At 43.7% G+C, this 19574-nt stretch overlaps 1 protein-coding gene across 2 annotated transcripts in view; it reads left to right on the forward strand.

The window, feature by feature from the left end:
- mybbp1a (MYB binding protein (P160) 1a) overlaps positions 1-19574 on the forward strand; it is a 179272-nt gene that overhangs the window by 40417 nt on the left and 119281 nt on the right. For both annotated transcript variants that reach the window (XR_011340085.1, XM_069884983.1), the window contains exons 4-5: positions 3520-3627; positions 19198-19388. Coding sequence is in view for 1 of the 2 variants with exons in the window: in XM_069884983.1 (XP_069741084.1) it covers positions 3520-3627; positions 19198-19388 (299 nt within the window). In the remaining variant the exon portion in view is untranslated. The remainder of the gene's footprint in view (positions 1-3519; positions 3628-19197; positions 19389-19574) is intronic.

Consider the following 19574-nt stretch of genomic DNA (forward strand, 5'->3'; position numbering starts at 1 on the left):
ATTTACGTAACTTTATCTCCTTGGTGATGTTGGGAATACCCTCATTTAACTTATCAAAAGTATTTCGAATAAACTGGGTGTCTCTTAGGAGTTTGTCAACTTTTTCATTAATATCTCCTACCTGATCCGGACACAGCTGTCGCAGCCTTCTGTCGTCGTTCTTGTTCACCAGGCAGGCGTCCCTGAGTACTTTTTTTGTTGTCTCAAGGTCTCTAGTGTCTGCTGTGGTATTCCACCACGGCGAATTGGGGAAATAAATTCTTAACTTCTCAAGTGTACAGACATTATCATACCTACCGGACATTTATAAGTCAGTCTCTCAGATACAATTGAGGCCAATAAGCCTGAACCTTTGTTTTCTTTCAAAGCCCAACCTTCACGTGGGAGATTTCTCCTCTTAATAACCAGTTTAGGGCAGAAAACTCAGGTCCTCAATTGTTTATAGACCACCTTCTCACTCTATTAGACTTTTAAACTCTAGTAGTTTCTTGCGAAGCACTTAATAAATGTCATTCAAACACCTTAAGGACTTTTATCTTGTCTGTAATCACTTACGTGTTGCAATCCTGGCATGCGACCTTCAATTGTGGTCGTCTAATTTGTCCGATCTCCAGTTCTTACTGACAATCATAAAGATTTTAAAAAAAAGAGAATTTTGTTAAAACAGGCTTCTCTGGACCTTTTTATCAGCCGGCTGAGATGATTGTCAGAAAAAACAGAAACCGTCGTCCAGTGTTCACTCACCCATCACGTCGGGGTCACCAAATTGTTAGGTCTGCTTTGTTCATGAATGAGTGAGACAAACACCAGACTGAGTCGAAATCAGGGTTCTTTGTTCTTTATTACCGGATTGTAACACTTGCGACTAACAAAGTTAGTCGGAGAATGCATTCTGCCGTTATCAGCAAAATGGTGATTTTTTATACCCTTGGATACATGCTTAGAACATCATCATATCATTACTTGTCCAATGACTAAAACTGTTGCTATCCTTTCCCTGCTAGCTTCCTGCCTCTCAATCCATCAATGTCTCTCTTATCTTGTAAGTACAAGGATGCATTTACATCTTGTTACAGCCCTGTACATTCCCATCTCATGATGTTTTACCTAACAGGAGTACAAGGACACCTCCCCTTCTTGTTACTGCCCTGTACAGGGTAACTCCCTACACATTCCCATCTCATGATGTTTTACCTTACAGGGGGGGGGTTTGTAAATGGTGAGATAAAGATAGACCATTAAAAAAATGGTGACCATCGTTTTCAGGTTGGAGTATTTTTAAAGACTTCGTCCAGTGTCATTGGGCTCCCAGGCAGGAGCAGGAACCTCAGGCTTCTAGCATGTGTGACTGATAGGAGCACTGAGACATTGCACTGGATGGGGGTGGATTGTGTCTGGTCATGTTAGCGCCAAATACGAGCTTCAGTATGCAGACGACAACCATGGAAATTGTGTTCGGTTTTCAGAAATTTGGATAAAAAAAATTATGTACCTGTATTACCAACATTTTTTGAGCCTGATCCCTTCTTTAAGGTACAAGCAAAGAACAAGGACAGAAAGGTGTCAGAATAAAGACTGAAGAATGGCATTAGTAACTAGCAGTCAACCAGAATATGGTCCCTGTATTCTGACTGATGAGATTGAGGGGGGTGGATTTCAAAAAAAAGGGAGAGATAGCAGTTTTAATTTAAAGAACAATCATAGCTGTGAGAAAAGTTGATATACATCGCATCAGGATTGGAAGAATTAAGAAGGGGCCGTCTCATTCTCGGGATTTCATTCTTGATCCTCAAACACTCTTGAGGGAGAGAACACATTTAGGAACATTTAAGAAGAGGGAAAAAACATTCAGACATTAATAATGGTAGATTTCACTTACCCAAATATTAACTGGACTTGGTGTGGAAAGATTTAAAGGGTACAGAATTTCAAAATAATGTTTAGGAGAGCCTTTTTCAGACAGAATGTAGCAAGCCAAACCGTGGGTTTGAGGGGGTGGGTAGGAAGCAATGCCATTCTGTACTTAGCTTTGGGAATCAAAGCTGAGAAGGTGATAGATGTGTCTGGGAGAACATACTTGTGATAGTGATCGTAATTCAGTTGGATAGAGTAAGGGTTTGGGCAAGGGCAAGTGTCCTTTAGGAGTAAGGTTTCAAAGTTTTTTGAGATTGAAGTGATCAAGCAAAAGTAGACCAGAAACTGCTTCTTGTAGATAGATGGTTGCTAATTAATCAGAGACATTTATAAATTTAAATTTAGACATCGAGCACGGTAACAGGTCCTTCTGGCCCTTGAGCCTGTGCCATCCAATTGACCTACAATCCCCATATGTATGATGGGTGGGAAGAAACTGGAACACCAGGGAAAACCCATGCAGACAAGAGAGGATGTACAAACTCCTTGCAGGCAGCGCCGGATTCGAACTCTGGTGACTGGCGCTGTAATAGCATTGTGCTAACCATGTCATCCATTAATGGAGGAGATTTAGAAGTTTTGGAGTAAATGTGCCCACAGAGAAAATGGGTAGGACTCCCAAGCCTGGAGCGCTCTGGTTGGTGAGATGCATTGTAGTTAAAATAAGGTAAATCAGGCTAGTTTATTTCCGAGGTTGAGAGCTTAACATGGCAACAAGCTTGAAAGAGCATAGAAAGTGTAGCGTCTTTTGCTATTTACAAAATGTATCAATGATATGGATTTTAAAATTTGGACTTTAAAAAAATTGTTTGCAGATACTGCAAAAAGTGGTGTGGTTGACAGTAAGGAGAAAAGTTCAGACTGCAGGAGTTCACTCCGGAGGCACAATAGACTGGCACAGGGCAACAGAAATGGGGAGGGTATGGAGGTGACCCTACAGCAAGCCAGTGGGGGACCCACAAACAGGCTGCAGGGGGCTGGAGACTGGCTCATGAGAACCAGGTATAGGAACTGGGATGTTAAGGCAACAAGGACCCCCAAAGAGCCCTAGGTGCTGAAGGCTTCCTAATCATATCGGAGGTTTGGACCTGGTTTGCACAGGAGTCTGTGTGGCTGCAGGATCGCTAGAGGCCAATCCATGGACACTTGGTGTCTCTGAAGGGACTTGCTATGGCTTCTCTTTTTCCTTATTGTTAAGGGTGTTGGCTAGTGCTCATGACAACTCTGTATTTGCCTTCAACTTTTGGCTGCCTTATATCTTAGCATTTTTATGTATTGCGTGACAATAAAAGGAACCTTGATTTGTGAACAGTCCAGCCGGAATTATTTTTAAATGGGTTATTGCAGCTCACAATCTGTTCCATGTTGTTTGCGCATTGTCTTCCCATGGTTGCCTTACCTATCTATATCTTCTGAAATGTTTTCTGACATGTTACTTCATTTTACATTCTTTCACAGTACAACTTCTCAAGTAGGTGTTTATAATAATCTGTTATAAATTGGTATACAATTATAGCCTCTGGTTCTTTTGTTTGGGGATTACAAAGATATGTTAAGTTTTCATATTTAATTCTCTAGTGTAAAAAATTTTTTTATTGTTGCCAGGAGTCGGATGTTCTTTTGGAGTCAGTCCAACTATTGCAAAGCCTCAGTCAATATAAACAACAGCTCCAGGATCTGCCAGAGAAAGCTATTGTGGACATCCTATCTGAGGTAAAGACTTGGATTACACTCGTGAAATGTGCTTTTAAAGTGCCAAATTTCTCCTCTGGTAAATGTTTCTGGCACATGGAGACTTGTAAAAGCTGAATAGAGAGCCATGCAGAATAGACGTTTTATCATAATTAAGATGTATGACTCTTTTGACAAATTTAGAGTCTTAATAGCCTTGGATTTTGTCTGTATGAATACTGGAAGAGAAATGCTGAGGTCCATTTCAAGAAATAACCAGTTAGATTCAAACCATACAAAATTGATGTGGTTACAGAGATGGAGACTGAGACAAGGCTAAAGAGCATCTTGTAGCAGCAGCAACACTGCTAACTGGAATAACACAGAACCAGATGGGTTGAGCTCAGTGAGCAGAACTGATTTATTGCAGGCTGCCTGGCTGGCCTTATATTCCCAGCTCGGACCTGGCTGAGAACCGTGCTAGGGGCTCTGATGTCACCAGGGGGTCATATGGCTCCCCAAGTGTGGACTTCTGAGCCTGGTGCCGAGGTCAAAGGGGAAATCCCCAACGGCACCATTTTGGCCAGCTGCCCCGCCGTGTGTGTTACAAGCGGGGCAGGTTCGCCTGCCTAATGGCGTGCCGCCACACAGGACACCCCCCCCCCCCCACCGAACTGGCGCCGATGTCCTTTTAGTACTGGCGCCGATGTCCTTTTTAGTCGGGCGGCCTCGCTTCTTGGGCTGGGCCACAACTACTGGTTCAGTGGGGTCAAGGTGTGCTGGCTTCAGCCTGTCCACTGTAAACAGTTCCCTCCTACTGCCCATGTCCAGCATGAACATGGACCTTGAAAGCTGGACGACTTTGTAGGGCCGTTCGTAAGGCCTCTGCGGAGGTGCTGTGGACGGGCCTCGCCAAATAAAAACGTACTCCGCAGAGTGCAACTTGCTGGGGATGTAAAAGGCCCGTGTGCCGTGTCTGGGTGGCAGTGGGGATGCGAAGGAGCCCAACTGGGCCCAGAGATGGGGGAGTAGTTCATGCGGTGACTGCTGGGGGTTGTGAAATGCATTGACAAATTCACCGGGTAGCGTTAGTGGTGCGCCGTAGATCAGCTCGGCTGATGACACCTGTAGATCTTCTTTTGGAGTTGAGTGCATGCCCAGGAGCATCCAAAGCAGTTCGTCCACATAGTCGGGATCGGTGAGGCGGGTGATAAGTGCCGACTTAAGGTGTCTGTGTAGTCGCTCGACCAGTCCATTGGCCTGCGGGTGATAGGCCGTGGTGCGGTGTAGCTCGATCCCCAGCCTGTTGACGAGCTGTGCCCAGAGTGCAGACGTGAACTGGGCACCCTGATCGCTGGTGAGGTGATTCGGGACGCCGAACCGGCGACCCAACTGTGCAACAATGCTCGGGAGCAGGAGTCTGTGGAGGCGTTTGGCATCAAGATCGCCTCGGACCAACGAGTGGTGCGGTCCACCACTATGAAATGGTAACGGTTACCCTGAGAAACAGGTAAGGGCCTGACAATTCCCATGTGAATATGGTTGAACCGTTCCCTACCATACTCTGCTTCCATATGGACCGTGATCCTGATGGAAGGGTGCAAAAGGTCATGGATATGATGGAAGACTTGCCTGCGCCACTGCTGGGGAACCATTGGTTGCAGGGTGCCCAGCATGAACATGGACCTTGAAAGCTGGACGACTTTGTAGGGCCGTTCGTAAGGCCTCTGCGGAGGTGCTGTGGATGGGACGGTGCCCTCACCGTTATGAGCCGGGAGGTCCTGGAACCGCAGGCCTGTGATGGCAGTCCTGAAGGCTCACGTCTCCTCGTCGGACTTATGGTTCCGGGCGAGCTGGTCAAAGTCGAGTCCGGGTTTCAGTGCGCAGATGGCCAGTCGTGAGAGTGCATCGGCGACCACGTTCTTCCCCGCCTTGTGCCAAATGTCGTTGGTAAACTCCGACACGAAGGAGAGGTGATGCTGCTGGCGGGCCGACCAGGGATCCTTTACCATGACGAGCGCCTGTGTGAGGGGTTTATGGTTAGTAAAGATGATAAAAGTCCTTCCCTCCAAGAAATAGCGGAAAGACTGCACTGCCAAGTACATACCCAGTAACTCACGGTCAAAGGCACTATACTTGCGCTCTGGTGGGTGAGAAAGCCAGTGGCTTCCACTGTCCATTCACTTGCTGCTCCAGGACGGTGCCAACAGCTGTGGCAGAGGCATCAACGTAGAGCGTCATATGCAGGTCGGTGTGTGGGTGGGCGAATGAGCATGATAGCCTTCGCGAGGGCATCCTTCGTGGTTTTGAATGCCCTGCAGGCCTTTGTACAGTGTTTTGTGTTTGCCGTGATGAGGTCAAAAAGTGGCTCCATGATGCATGCAGCGCCTGGGATGAAACGGGTATGGTCAACTTCTATAACCGCGAACTCCTTCAGCCCCTTGAGGTTGTCTGGCGTGGGAACTTCTTGATTGCAGCGATCTTCGTAGCGGCAGTCATGGCTCCTTCGGCCATGATGACATGGCCCAAGAACTGCATGGACTCTTTCCCAAACTGTGACTTGGCTGGGTTGATCATGAGGCCAAAGTCGGCCAGTCAGGAGAAGAGGGTGTGCAGGTGGGCCTTGTGTTGCACCCGATCCCTGCTGGCAACTAGGACGTTGTCCAAGTAAATGAAGACGAAATCCAAGTCCCTGCCCACTGAGTGCATAAGGCGCTGAAAGGTCTGGGTGACGTTCTTGAGCCCGAATGGCATGCGAAGGAATTCAAACAAGACGAAGGGGGTGATGATGGCCATCTTGGATATGTCCTCGGGGTGCACCGGGATTTGGTGATACCCACGCACTAGGTTGACCTTGGAGAATACCCTCGCACCATGCAGGTTGGCCGTAAAGTCCTGGATGTGAGGGATCGGGTAACGGTCAGAAACTGTCACCTCATTGAGCCGCCGGTAGTCTCTGCAGGGGCGCCAGCTGCTGGAGGCTTTCGGGACCAGGTGGAGCGGTGAGGCCCAAGGGCTGTCGGAGCGCCGAATGATCCCCAGCTCCAGCAGATGCAAAAACTCTTCGTTCACCACCTGGAGCTTATCCAGCGGGAGCCGGCGTGCCTTGGTGTGGACTGGTGGGCCTTGGGTGGAGATGTGAAGGAACACCCCGTGGTGTTCCAGGCAGCGGAGAACTGTGGCTTGAGGAGGGCCGGAACCTCATCCAGGATACGCTGGAACTCATCCTTGGGTGTGCTGATCGTGGTCATCTGCGGCTGCTCTGTGCGGGAGGCGTTGACGCAAACTGCATGGAAGGTACCAGGCGCCTACCTCGAATGTCAAAAAGGAGCCCGTGGTCGAGGAGGAAGTCGGCAGCCAGGATGGCGGTCGTAAGGGATGAGATGGTGAACCTCCACAAGAACCTTTCCCGGCCGATCTGGAAGTGGACTGCCTTATCTCCATATGTCTGGATCTCCTTTGCAATGGCCGTGCAGAGGGGAGGTCCTCGAGTCCGGTTCCTGGACTCGATGGCTGTTACGGGAATGAGGCTGATCTGGGCCTCGGTGTTGTCAAGTAAATGTCGGCCGCTGACTGAGTCCTGCAGGTAGAGAAGGCTGTGTCCCTGACCAGCCGCCACAGCCATTAACAGCAGTCGGCTGCTCATTTCGTTTCCCTGGAACGAGCAGGGCTGATGACACTTCCGAGCCTTGGTTCCCCAGTGCTGATGGTAGAAGCAGAGGCCTGGAGCAGATGGTTACCTCTGGTTATGCTCTTTGTGGCCCCTGTAGGGACCGGGTGTTCTACCGCAGCGCTAGAGGAAGGATTGGATTGGTCTTGCCCGTGATTCGCGACCTGCTGGACTGCTGAGCCCTCCGGGAATCGCTCGAGCCATAGCTCTTGAGCCTTCTGAGCAACCTTCCTTGGGTCAGCAAAGCTCTCTTGGGCCATTAGCGGCCGGATGTCCTCAGGCAGATAGTCGAGAAAGATTCGCTCAAAAAGTGGGCAGTTGGTGTGATCGCCCATGAGTGCGAGCATCTCGTCCATTAGCTCAGTCGGGGACCTGTCCCCCAAGGCGTCGAGGTGCAGCATCCGAGCAGCACGCTGGCGCCTGGATAGTCCAAGGGAGCCGGTGAGCATCCGCTTGATGGTCCTGTATTTATCTTTCGCTGGTGGGTGTTGAATGAGGTGCAGCACAAATTTGGCGGTGGCCTGGTCCAGGGAGGCAACCACATGGTAGAACCTGGTCGTGTCTAATTAAATTTGGCGGAGGAGAAACTGAGCCTCTGCGTGGCTGAACCAGGTCTCCGGCTCCTGCACCCAGAAGTCAGGGAGCTTGACGGCTATAGCACTGATCGAAGGGTCGCTCATGTTGGGTTCAAAGACATGTGAACCTGTCGGGGTCACCAATTGTAGCGGCAGCTACACTCCTAACTGAAATAACACACAACCAGATGGGTTGAGCTCAGTGAGCAGAACTGATTTTTGCAGGCTGCCTGGCTCCCCAGACCTGGCTGAGAACCGCGCTGGGGGCACTCACGTCACCAGTGTGTCACGTGGGTCCCCAAGCGCGAGCTTCTGAGCCCGTTGCTGAGGTCGAAGGGGAAACCCTTCAAAAGCCAGAGGTGTAGCTATACTAATTCATAAAAATGTACCAATCAAAATAGAGGAGGAAATAATAGATCCAACAGGGAGGTATGTAATGATAAAGTGTCAGATATATTCAATATTCTGGAATTTGATCAATGTATATGCACCTAATGAAGAGGATCAAATGTTTATGCAAGATTTTTTTTGAAGATTGTAGATACGCAGGGGAATATATTGATAGGAGGGGATTTTAACCTTAACTTGGATCCAATGTTGGATAAAACTGGACAAAAGACTTGCAAAAAGAATAAAGTGGCCAAATTTATGGTTAAATCAATGCAGGAAATGAAATTTATGGATATATGGAGGACGCAGCACCCAAGGGAGAAGGAATACTCATATTATTCGAGTAGGCATAAAACATATGTTTTTGTTGTCAGCCCATATTCAAGGGAGAGTTAGGAAAACTGAGTATAAAGCTAGACTATCAAATCATTCACCCCTGTTATTAGCAATAGAACTGGAGGACATCCCACCAAGAACATATAGATGGAGATTAAACTCCACGCTATTTAAAAGACAGGAATTTAGAGAATTTATTGAATGCCAAATTAAAATGTACTTTGAAATAAATACAGAATCAGGGAAAGACAAATTTATATTATTGGATGCAATGAAAACCTTCTTGAGAGGGCAGATAATAAGTTATGTAAGTAACTAAGATGAAAAAGGACTACAATCGGCAAACAGAACAGTTGGAAAGGGAGATAGTAAGTACAGAAAAAGAACTAGCAACAAGGGACGATATAACAAAAAGAAGAGAATTGGCAGACAAAAAAAATACGAAACATTACAAACGTATAAGGTGGAGAAGAACATAATGAAAATAAAGCAAAAGTATTATGAGCTAGGAGAAAAAACACACAAAATATTAGCCTGGCAACTTAAAACAGCACAAGCTAAATGAATGATATTGAAGGACAAACAAATTACATATAATCCAATGGAGATTAAAATAAGAACTTTAAGGAATTTTATGAACAATTATACCAAACTGAGAATGAGGGGAAAGATGATAAAATAGAAGAGTTTTTAGCTAAAGTTGAACTGCCAAAATTGCAAGAAGAGGAGCAAAACAAGCTGATAAAGCCATTTGAAATAGAGGAAGTACAGGATATATTAAAAAAGCTGCTGAACAATAAAATGCCTGAAGAGGATGGATTCCCCATAGAATTCTATAAAACATTTAAAGAGTTATTAATTCCTCCCCTCCTGGAAGTATTGAACCAGATAGAAGAAACACAAAACTTGTCAGATTCATGTAAGACAGCAATAATTACAGTAATACCAAAGACTGGGAAGGATCCACTAACACCAGCATCATATAGACCAATATCTCTACTTAATTATAAGATACTTAATTAAGATAATCTTAATTATAAGATTATTAGCAAACAGATTGGCTGACTGTGTACCAAAAATAATAAAACAATATCAAACTGGATTTATTAAGAAAAGACGAACACCGGATAATAACTGTAAATTTATTAATTTAATTCATGCAGTTCAAGGAAATAAGATAACAACAGTGGCTGTTGCTTTAGACGCAGAAAAAGCCTTTGACAGGGTAGAATGGAATTATTTATATAAAGTATTACAGAGGTTCAATCTACCAGAAAAATATATTAATTGGATTAAAGCATTATATAATGGACCATTGGCGAAGGATATATGTCAAACCAATTTAAATTAAGTACGTCAACTAGGTAGGGATGTCCACTATCTACCTCACTGTTCACTTTAGCAATAGAACCATTGGCAGAACTGATAAGAACAGAAAATAAAATAAAAGGGATAAAAATAAAGGAAAAGGAGTATAAAATCAGTTTATTTGCAGATGATGTCATAGTATGCTTAACAGAACCAGAAATATCAATAAAAGAACTACGTAAGAAATTGAAAGAATATGGAGAAATATCGGGGTACAAGATCAATGCAAATAAAAGTGAAATGATACCAATGAGTAATGCGGATTATACAGAATTTAAAAAAGAATCACCATTTAAATGGCAAACACAAGCAATCCGATACCTAGGTATTAGATTAGATAATAATTTAAGACACCTGTACAAATTAAATTATCAGTTAGTGGAAAGAATTACCACTATGTTGATAGGGAGGGTAAATTGCATTAAAATGAATGTCTTCCCAAGGATACAGTACTTATTTCAATCGTTACCAATTCCCTTAACAGAGAAATTCTTTAATGAACTAAAGAGAATATTAAGGAAATTTTTATGGAAAAAGGAGAAAACCAAGGATAGTGTTAGATAAATTAACAGAGTGGTACAACCAAGGTGGTTTCCAGTTACCAAACTTTAAAAATTATTATAGAGCAGCACAATTAAGGTATTTATAAAATTTTTATCAGACAAGGGAAAAACTAGATTGGACTAAGATAGAGCTAGATAAAATAGGGGAAAAGAACATATACTTTATAAGTGGGATGAAAAGCTGATACGATATAAAAGCTCACCAGTATTGCATAATTTACTCAATATATGGAAGAAGATTCATTTAGACAGGAAAAAAACAAATTGCCAATTACCAAAATTATTATTGACGCAAAATCAGCTAATCCCTTTTACAATAGATAACCTTTCCTTTAGAGAATGGGAGAGAAAAGGAATTAAAAGAATAGAAAATTGTTTTTTGGGAAATAATTTATTAACATTTGAACAAATGAAGTACAAATAAGGAATAACTCATAGTACAATGTTTGCATACCATCAACTGAAAGCCTACTTAAAGGATAAATTGAGAAACAGACTGAGATTACCAGAAGGAAGCAGTTTTGAATATGTGATTACAAAAACAATGATAATAAAAAGATTTATAACGAACATGAACATCAAGCTGCAAGAGAAGGAAAATGATGAAGTAAGCTATAAATCCAAACAAAAGTGGGAAAAAGATTTAAACATAAAGATAAAAAAATGAAACATGGGAAGTTATGCTCTGGAACTATGAAGAATATAATAAACACAAGGTTACATATGATACAGTATTATTGATTACACAGGTTATATATCACACCCCAAAAGTTAAAGAAAATGGGATCAGATAGATGTTTTCGCTGTAAGAAGGAAATGGGAACAACAGTACATGCAATTTGGGCATGTGAGAAAGTGAAAAAGTTTTGGGAAGATCTAAATCAGGTATTAAATAAAATCACAGAAAGCAACATACCAAAAAAATCCAGAGATCTTTCTTCTAAGTAATATAAGAGGTAAAGAATTAGGCCTGAAACTGGATGAAGCGCAAAAAAGGTTTATTATGATAGCCTTAGCTGTAGCAAAATAATGTATAATGTCAACTTGGAAATCAGAAGAGAGCCTGAGAGTACAGCAATGGTACATGGAACTGAATAAATGTATTCCATTGGAAAAAAATAACATATAATTCCATGTACAGTTCAAATTTGTTCAAATAATGTGACTTTGTATAATTTGGGAACAGTACATGGAACATAACAGGGAGGGCTTCCCTTGGACCTCCACCCCCTAAAATGATAAGAAGACAAAATGACTTGATCCAGTGTGTAAAAGTAGATGACACAATTTTCTTGTTTATTTTCATTGTGTGATGACATTGTTTAATGGTTTTATTGTATTGTATATGTTGAACATTTAGTGGGTTTGGAGGGGGTGGGAAGTGGGGAGGGAAGGTTGGGGGGGAAAATGGGAGAAAATGCCACTGTATATTTAAGAGGGAAATATTTTTATGTATTTTGATTGATATGGTTCACAGTGTGAAAAAAAAAGTTCACCAGTCTTTGGTTCTTTTTGGCTTGGCTTCGCGGACGAAGATTTATGGAGGGGGTAAAAAGTCCACGTCAGCTGCAGGCTCGTTTGTGGCTGACAAGTCCGATGCGGGACAGGCAGACACGATTGCAGCGGTTGCAGGGGAAAATTGGTGGGTTGGGGTTGGGTGTTGGGTTTTTCCTCCTTTGCCTTTTGTCAGTGAGGTAGGCTCTGCGGTCTTCTTCAAAGGAGGTTGCTGCCCGCCAAACTGTGAGGCGCCAAGATGCACGGTTTGAGGCGATATCAGCCCACTGGCGGTGGTCAATGTGGCAGGCACCAAGAGATTTCTTTAGGCAGTCCTTGTACCTTTTCTTTGGTGCACCTCTGTCACGGTGGCCAGTGGAGAGCTTGCCATATAACACGATCTTGGGAAGGCGATGGTCCTCCATTCTGGAGACGTGACCCATCCAGCGCAGCTGGATCTTCAGCAGCGTGGACTCGATGCTGTCGACCTCTGCCATCTCGAGTACTTCAACGTTAGGGATGTAAGCGCTCCAATGGATGTTGAGGATGGAGCGGAGACAACGCTGGTGGAAGTGTTCTAGGAGCCGTAGGTGGTGCCGGTAGAGGACCCATGATTCGGAGCCGAACAGGAGTGTGGGTATGACAACGGCTCTGTATACGCTTATCTTTGTGAGGTTTTTCAGTTGGTTTTTTTTCCAGACTCTTTTGTGTAGTCTTCCAAAGGCGCTATTTGCCTTGGCGAGTCTGTTGTCTATCTCATTGTCGATCCTTGCATCTGATGAAATGGTGCAGCCGAGATAGGTAAACTGGTTGACCGTTTTGAGTTTTGTGTGCCCGATGGAGATGTGGGGGGGCTGGTAATCATGGTGGGGAGCTGGCTGATGGAGGACCTCAGTTTTCTTCAGGCTGACTTCCAGGCCAAACATTTTGGCAGTTTCCGCAAAGCAGGACGTCAAGCGCTGAAGAGCTAGCTCTGAATGGGCAACTAAAGCGACATCGTCTGCAAAGAGTAGTTCACGGACAAGTTTCTCTTGTGTCTTGGTGTGAGCTTGCAGGCGCCTCAGATTGAAGAGACTGCCATCCGTGCGGTACCGGATGTAAACAGCGTCTTCATTGTTGGGGTCTTTCATGGCTTGGTTCAGCATCATGTCTTTGGTACCAGTCTTTGGTAGTTAACAGGCAAATGGTTACCACTCAGGAGGGTTTTTGCTGGTTTTCAGAGAGAGATTCCTTTTTTTTTTTTTTAATTTTTTTATTTTTCACACCATAAATCACAATAGCCATGATGTACACTTTTTCTTTTTCACACATTTACAGTGACTTTTTCTCCCCCCCCCCTCCCTCCTCCCAAGCCACCCCCCCACCCCCCCCCCTCTCATCCATTTTATGTATACAATCTAGGTTGCATTAAGCCAGTCAGACAATGTTGTCATTCAACAAAATTACACCAGAAATTCTACTGAGTCCATTCTTTTCTTTCCTTCTCCTTCCATCAACTTAGGTAATGTTTGTCCCCGGTAGGTTTTCGCTATTGTATTTAATGTAAGGCTCCTATACTTGTTCGAATATTTCAATATTATTTCTTAACCAATATGTTATTTTTTCTAATGGAATACATTTATTCATTTAAATTTGGTAGTTTCTTCCTTTTAATTTGGTTATGTATTCCATTAATATTTAAAGACATATAGTTCAGCGTAGCCCTTTTATATTTTGTTTATCTTCTCTTTCCATTTTTCCATCATTACCTTTCCTCCTTTTCCATTTCTGTTTTCTTATTTTCAACTCTTTATAAGACAACATTCCTACAACATCCAACATTTTCCTTATTCTCCTATTTCTATCTTATTTATCCCCAATCTCCCCTTCACCTCCTGAGTTGTCCTTTATCCCTTGTCGGACAACCACATCTCCCCTCTCCATTTGGATTTGCGAATCCACTCGCAAGCGTCAACTGATTTTGCAGTGACCGCTATTTCCCCCCACCCCGCCTCTCCCAGAAAAGATTTCACTTTTCATATGTCACAAAGGTCACTCTTTTAATTCCCTCCTTATTCTCTCTATTCCATTACCTTCCCTTATTAATTCTTGTCTATACTATCTATATTTTCCCCTAAGTACAGATACATTCATGTATGCTCATTGTCTCTATTCACTCTTATACCTCTTTACCCGCATACATATCAATCGTGATCATTTTTACTCTCATTACCCGTCTTCATCCCTCAGTCTATTTTTGTCTTTACCCACATACATATCAATCGTGATCATTTTAACTCTCATTACCCGTCTTCCTCCCTCAGTCTATTTTTGTAATTGTTCTGCAAATTTTTGTGCTTCTTCTGGATCCGAGAATAGTCTGTTTTGTTGTCCTGGAATAAATATTTTCAATACCGCTGGATGCTTTAGTATAAATTTATACCCTTTCTTCCATAAAATCGCTTTTGCTGTATTGAACTCTTTTCTCTTCTTTAGGAGTTCAAAGCTTATATCTGGATAAATGAAGATTTTTTGCCCTTTATACTCCAGTGGTTTGTGGCCCTCTCTTACTTTTTCCATTGTCTTCTCCAGTAGCTTTTCTCTTGTAGTATATCTTAGGAATTTTACTACAATAGATCTTGGTTTTTGTTGTGGTTGTGGTTTAGGGGCCAATGCTCTATGTGCCCTTTCTATTTCCATTTCTTGCTGTAGTTCTGGACATCCTAGGGCCTTAGGGATCCATTCTTTTATAAACTCCCTCATATTCTTGCCTTCTTCATCTTCCTTAAGGCCCACTATCTTTATGTTGTTTCTTCTGTTATGGTTTTCCATTGTATCTATTTTTTGAGCTAGTAGTTCTTGTGTCTCTTTAGTTTTTTTATTAGATTTCTCCAATTTCTTTTTTAAGTCTTCTACCTCCATTTCTGCTGCTACTGCCCGCTCTTCCATCTTGTCCATTTTTTTTCCCATTTCTGTTAAGGTCATCTCCATTTTATTTATTTTCTCTTCTGTGTTGTTTATTCTTTTTCTTAAATCCTTAAATTCCTGTGTTTGCCATTCTTTAAATGACTCCATGTATCCTTTAATAAGAGCAAGTATATCCTTTACCTTGCCTTTCTTTTCTTCTTCTATTTCACCATACTCTTCCTCTTCTTCTTCCTCTGGGTTGACCATCTGTTGTTTCTTTGTTGCCCTTTCCTCCTCTTCTTTCTTGTTTCTATTGTCTTCTGTGGTCTCTTCTTGCTGCAGGTGTTCTGCAGCTGTCGTTGCCGTCTGTGGAGATCGACTCCCCAGCTGGTCCCCCCTCCCGTCGGTGTGTTTTTTTTCATGCGCGTTTGCGCACTTTTACTCGGCTCTGCGAGCCATTTTTGTAGTCCATTATTTACCGACCTGAGGGAGCGGGTTTCTCTCTCCGCAGCGGGCCTCTTCGGACAGGTAAGGCCTTCACCTTTTTCCTCCTTTGTCTTCTCTTCCTCTCTTCTTACCGTTGCTTTCGATTTTTCTTTTTTTGTCGCCATCTTCTTTCCACCTTTATACTCACTTTTCTGTAAATTTTATTTCTGTGCCTTTGTGTTTTCTCTTGTTTTTCCCGACTTTTCTGGAGAGGGCTGGAGTTCACCGTCCGGCCACTACTCCATCACGTGACTCCTCCCGAGAGATTTCTTTTCCAGGACATCAACAACTGATTCTTTTTCAATCAGTCTTGCTGACGAATCTTGCCCCCTTCAGGGTTCTCCAGATGATCCTCTTTCTTTCGGGTCACCTCAGACAGCTAATCTTCTCCTTTGACCAGACAGTCTTTCAAAAGTTTGCCAGCTTTGTCCTTCTGGAACTGATTTCTGTCTCCTTTCTCTCTGCTTTCACACGCTCCCTCTCTGAGAGCAAAACTGTTTCTTCCTACCTGCAAAGATCACATGCTTTCTCAGGCATGCTGCTTTCTGCAAAAAAGCATTTTGCAAGAGACCTTTGCGATCCATTTGAAGGTGATAACAAGCCTCCTTAAGCCATGGCAGGCCTTCTAATGAGGATGCAACTATTGTACTATAATGCAGAGAGTTCTAGGTTGTTCTGAATTAAACATGAACTCTGTACTTCCTTCCAATCTGCTTCATGCATATAAAATTTGGGTCCTGACTGCAAGACCTCCTCTTTGGTGTAAGTTCCATCTTTTGAGGTTTTAGTTCATTTTGGCATTTTACTTTTACAACTTGTCCTTATTTAGTTAATCCAGTAAATAGCTGGAAGTAACCATCATAGTTACATGCTTATCTGAAGATGCTGATTTCAGTTGAAGCACTGAAAGTATATGAGAGGCTTCTACTCCCTTCAGCCAAGGAGCTGAGAATCCAGAGCCTATAATTTCATCAGATTCTGGGGTAGTATGTAAGTAGGATGTAGCAACAGTACAGGATGTGCCCAGGTTATGACATGTCTGTTCCTGAGCCAAAAAGGGAAAAGACGGCACATGGCAGAGGATCTCCGAAGCAGCGGGGACAAAAAAGTCTGCAGGTGCAGGAAGAGCAGCCACTAGCCAGCTTCGTGAGTGGAATTCTCCGCCTTATTTTCCCCCATCAGCTGCACATCTGCCCGCCACATGTAGCAAGGACAGGATTCCTTTTCTTTACAGAGAAAAGTCTTGGCATATTTCAACCTCTCTCTATAAATTCAAACTTCCCGCATCCCCTGTCCCAGCAACATCCTTGTGAATCTTCTCTGCATCCTTTCCAGCTTAACAAGATCTTTCCTGTATCTGAATGACCTAAAACTGCAGAAAATGCTCCATGCAGTCATGCTGACATCCAGTGAGATCTCAGTGTCTTTCATCGATGAAGGGATGAAAGACATCCCTTCATAGCTACTCACGCAGCTATTTCCATGGGACTCTGAGGTGTTAAATGCTTGATGTCAGGAAAGAAAATTCACTGATCAAGTCCAATAAGGAGTATTAAATAAAGGTATAGTCAATGTAAGACTAATTACCATAGAATAGTTGAGGCAAATAGCATGGAGGCATCAAAAAAGATAGGTAAAAATGGGTGAAAGGAATGAGAGGTCATGACTATGTTTGGATGAAATAGGGTAGGGGGAGGCTTGTGGCAAGCATGAAAACCTATGTGAATAAGCAGGATCTATTTCTTTGCTGAGCAGTCACTTAGTCCATGTTATCCATGTTCTTGGGAGGTTGAGCCCCAGGCCCATCTCAGTTTCTTCCAAAAGCATCTATGTCACTGTATGTGAAGAGGAACCAATCATTATATCAATAAATGTGATCAGATTTGAGACCATACCTCTCACCTGTCTCTGCTTCTACATTTCAATAGTTGAGTGGAGTGGTTTGTTAGATCATATTTCCTTTTAGGAAATTAATGTGTTTATTAATGCATGTTAATACTTCGCTAGGATTCTCCTAAATAGGTTAATACCTAGTGTCGCTGAGAATATTCTCCCAGAATCACAGTGCGGCTTTTGCGCAAACAGAGGAACTACTGACATGGTCTTTGACCTCAGACAGCTCCAAGAAAAGTGCAGAGAACAAAACAAAGGAGTCTACATCACCTTTGTTGACCTCACCAAAGCCTTCGACACCGTGAGCAGGAAAGGGCTTTGGCAAATACTAGAGCGCCTCGGATGCCCCCCAAAGTTCCTCAACATGGTTATCCAACTGCACGAAAACCAACAAGGTCGGGTCAGATACAGCAATGAGCTCTCTGAACCCTTCTCCATTAACAATGGCGTGAAGCAAGGCTGCGTTCTCGCACCAACCCTCTTCTCAATCTTCTTCAGCATGATGCTGAACCAAGCCATGAAAGACCTCAACAATGAAGACGCTGTTTACATCCGGTACCGCACAGATGGCAGTCTCTTCAATCTGAGGCGCCTGCAAGCTCACACCAAGACACAAGAGAAACTTGTCCGTGAACTACTCTTTGCAGACGATGCCACTTTAGTTGCCCATTCAGAGCCAGCTCTTCAGCGCTTGACGTCCTGTTTTGCGGAAACTGCCAAAATGTTTGGCCTGGAAGTCAGCCTGAAGAAAACTGAGGTCCTCCATCAGCCAGCTCCCCACCATGACTACCAGCCCCCCCACATCTCCATCGGGCACACAAAACTCAAAACGGTCAACCAGTTTACCTATCTCGGCTGCACCATTTCATCAGATGCAAGGATCAACAACGAGATAGACAACAGACCCACCAAGGCAAATAACCCACCAAGGCAAATAGCTCCTTTGGAAGACTACACAAAAGAGTCTGGAAAAACAACCAACTGAAAAACCTCACAAAGATAAGCGTATACAGAGCCGTTGTCATACCCACACTCCTGTTCGGCTCCGAATCATGGGTCCTCTACCGGCATCACCTACGGCTCCTAGAACGCTTCCACCAACGTTGTCTCCGCTCCATCCTCAACATTCATTGGAGCGACCTCATCCCTAACATCGAAGTACTCGAGATTGCAGAGGCTGACAGCATCGAGTCCACGCTGCTGAAGATCTAGCTGCGCTGGGTGGGTCACGTCTCCAGAATGGAGGACCATCGCCTTCCCAAGATCGTGTTATATGGCGAGCTCTCCACTGGCCACCATGACAGAGGTGCACCAAAGAAGAGGTACAAGGACTGCCTAAAGAAATCTCTTGGTGCCTGCCACATTGACTATCGCCAGTGGGCTGATATCGCCTCAAACCGTGCATCTTGGCGCCTCACAGTTCGGCGGGCAGCAACCTCCTTTGAAGAAGACCGCAGAGCCCACCTCACTGACAAAAGACAAAGGAGGAAAAACCCAACACCCAACCCCAACCAACCAATTTTCCCCTGCAACCGCTGCAACCGTGTCTGCCTGTCCCGCATCGGACTTGTTAGCCACAAACGAGCCTGCAGCTGACGTGGACATTTACCCCCTCCATAAATCTTTGTCCGCGAAGCCAAGCCAAAGAATACTTCTAGAACATAATAGGTTTACTTAAGTTTATTTTAGATATTGCATTGGATACATAGAGGGCCTTGGTCTACAAAATATTAAACTATAATCATGTCTCTGCAGACTTTCTTGTTTAATGCCTTGGTGGTATCCATGGTTTTTTATTAACTGCAAGAAGTCTGTGCAAATTCAATGCAGTGCCATGTGAGGGCTGCTCCCAAATAATTGGCGTCTCTTAGTGCTGGCAAGAATGTAGAACTAAATTGTGATGTCAGATAGATCATGATCACTCTTTAATTTCTTCTGTATGTTACCGCAGACCCCCGAGGACGTCTTTAAGAAAATACTATTTCAAGCCTTGAAGACGGACATGTGCTCTGCTTTCAGCACCCCATCACAGTTACATTTGCTTTTGGTGGTTCTCCAACACTTCCCAAACGTTCTGAAACCTCAGAATTTGAAAAGCTTGCTTGGATCTTCTACTATTTTGTCATCAGAAAATATTCCCAAGTAAGTCCTTTGATATAGTTTTAATGATTACTAATGAAAAACTAAGTGTGAAAATTTGGGACAGGTGCAGGAAAGAGAGGGAGGGAGCAGAAGTAATCATTTATAATCTTTCCATAATTAATGCTCCTTTGCCAGGCATCTTGTACCCTTGTTCATATAACTATCTATAATTGACCTTTGTAGTGT

This window comes from Narcine bancroftii, chromosome 6, assembly GCF_036971445.1.
Source record: "Narcine bancroftii isolate sNarBan1 chromosome 6, sNarBan1.hap1, whole genome shotgun sequence".
NCBI classification, from domain to species: Eukaryota; Metazoa; Chordata; class Chondrichthyes; order Torpediniformes; family Narcinidae; genus Narcine; species Narcine bancroftii.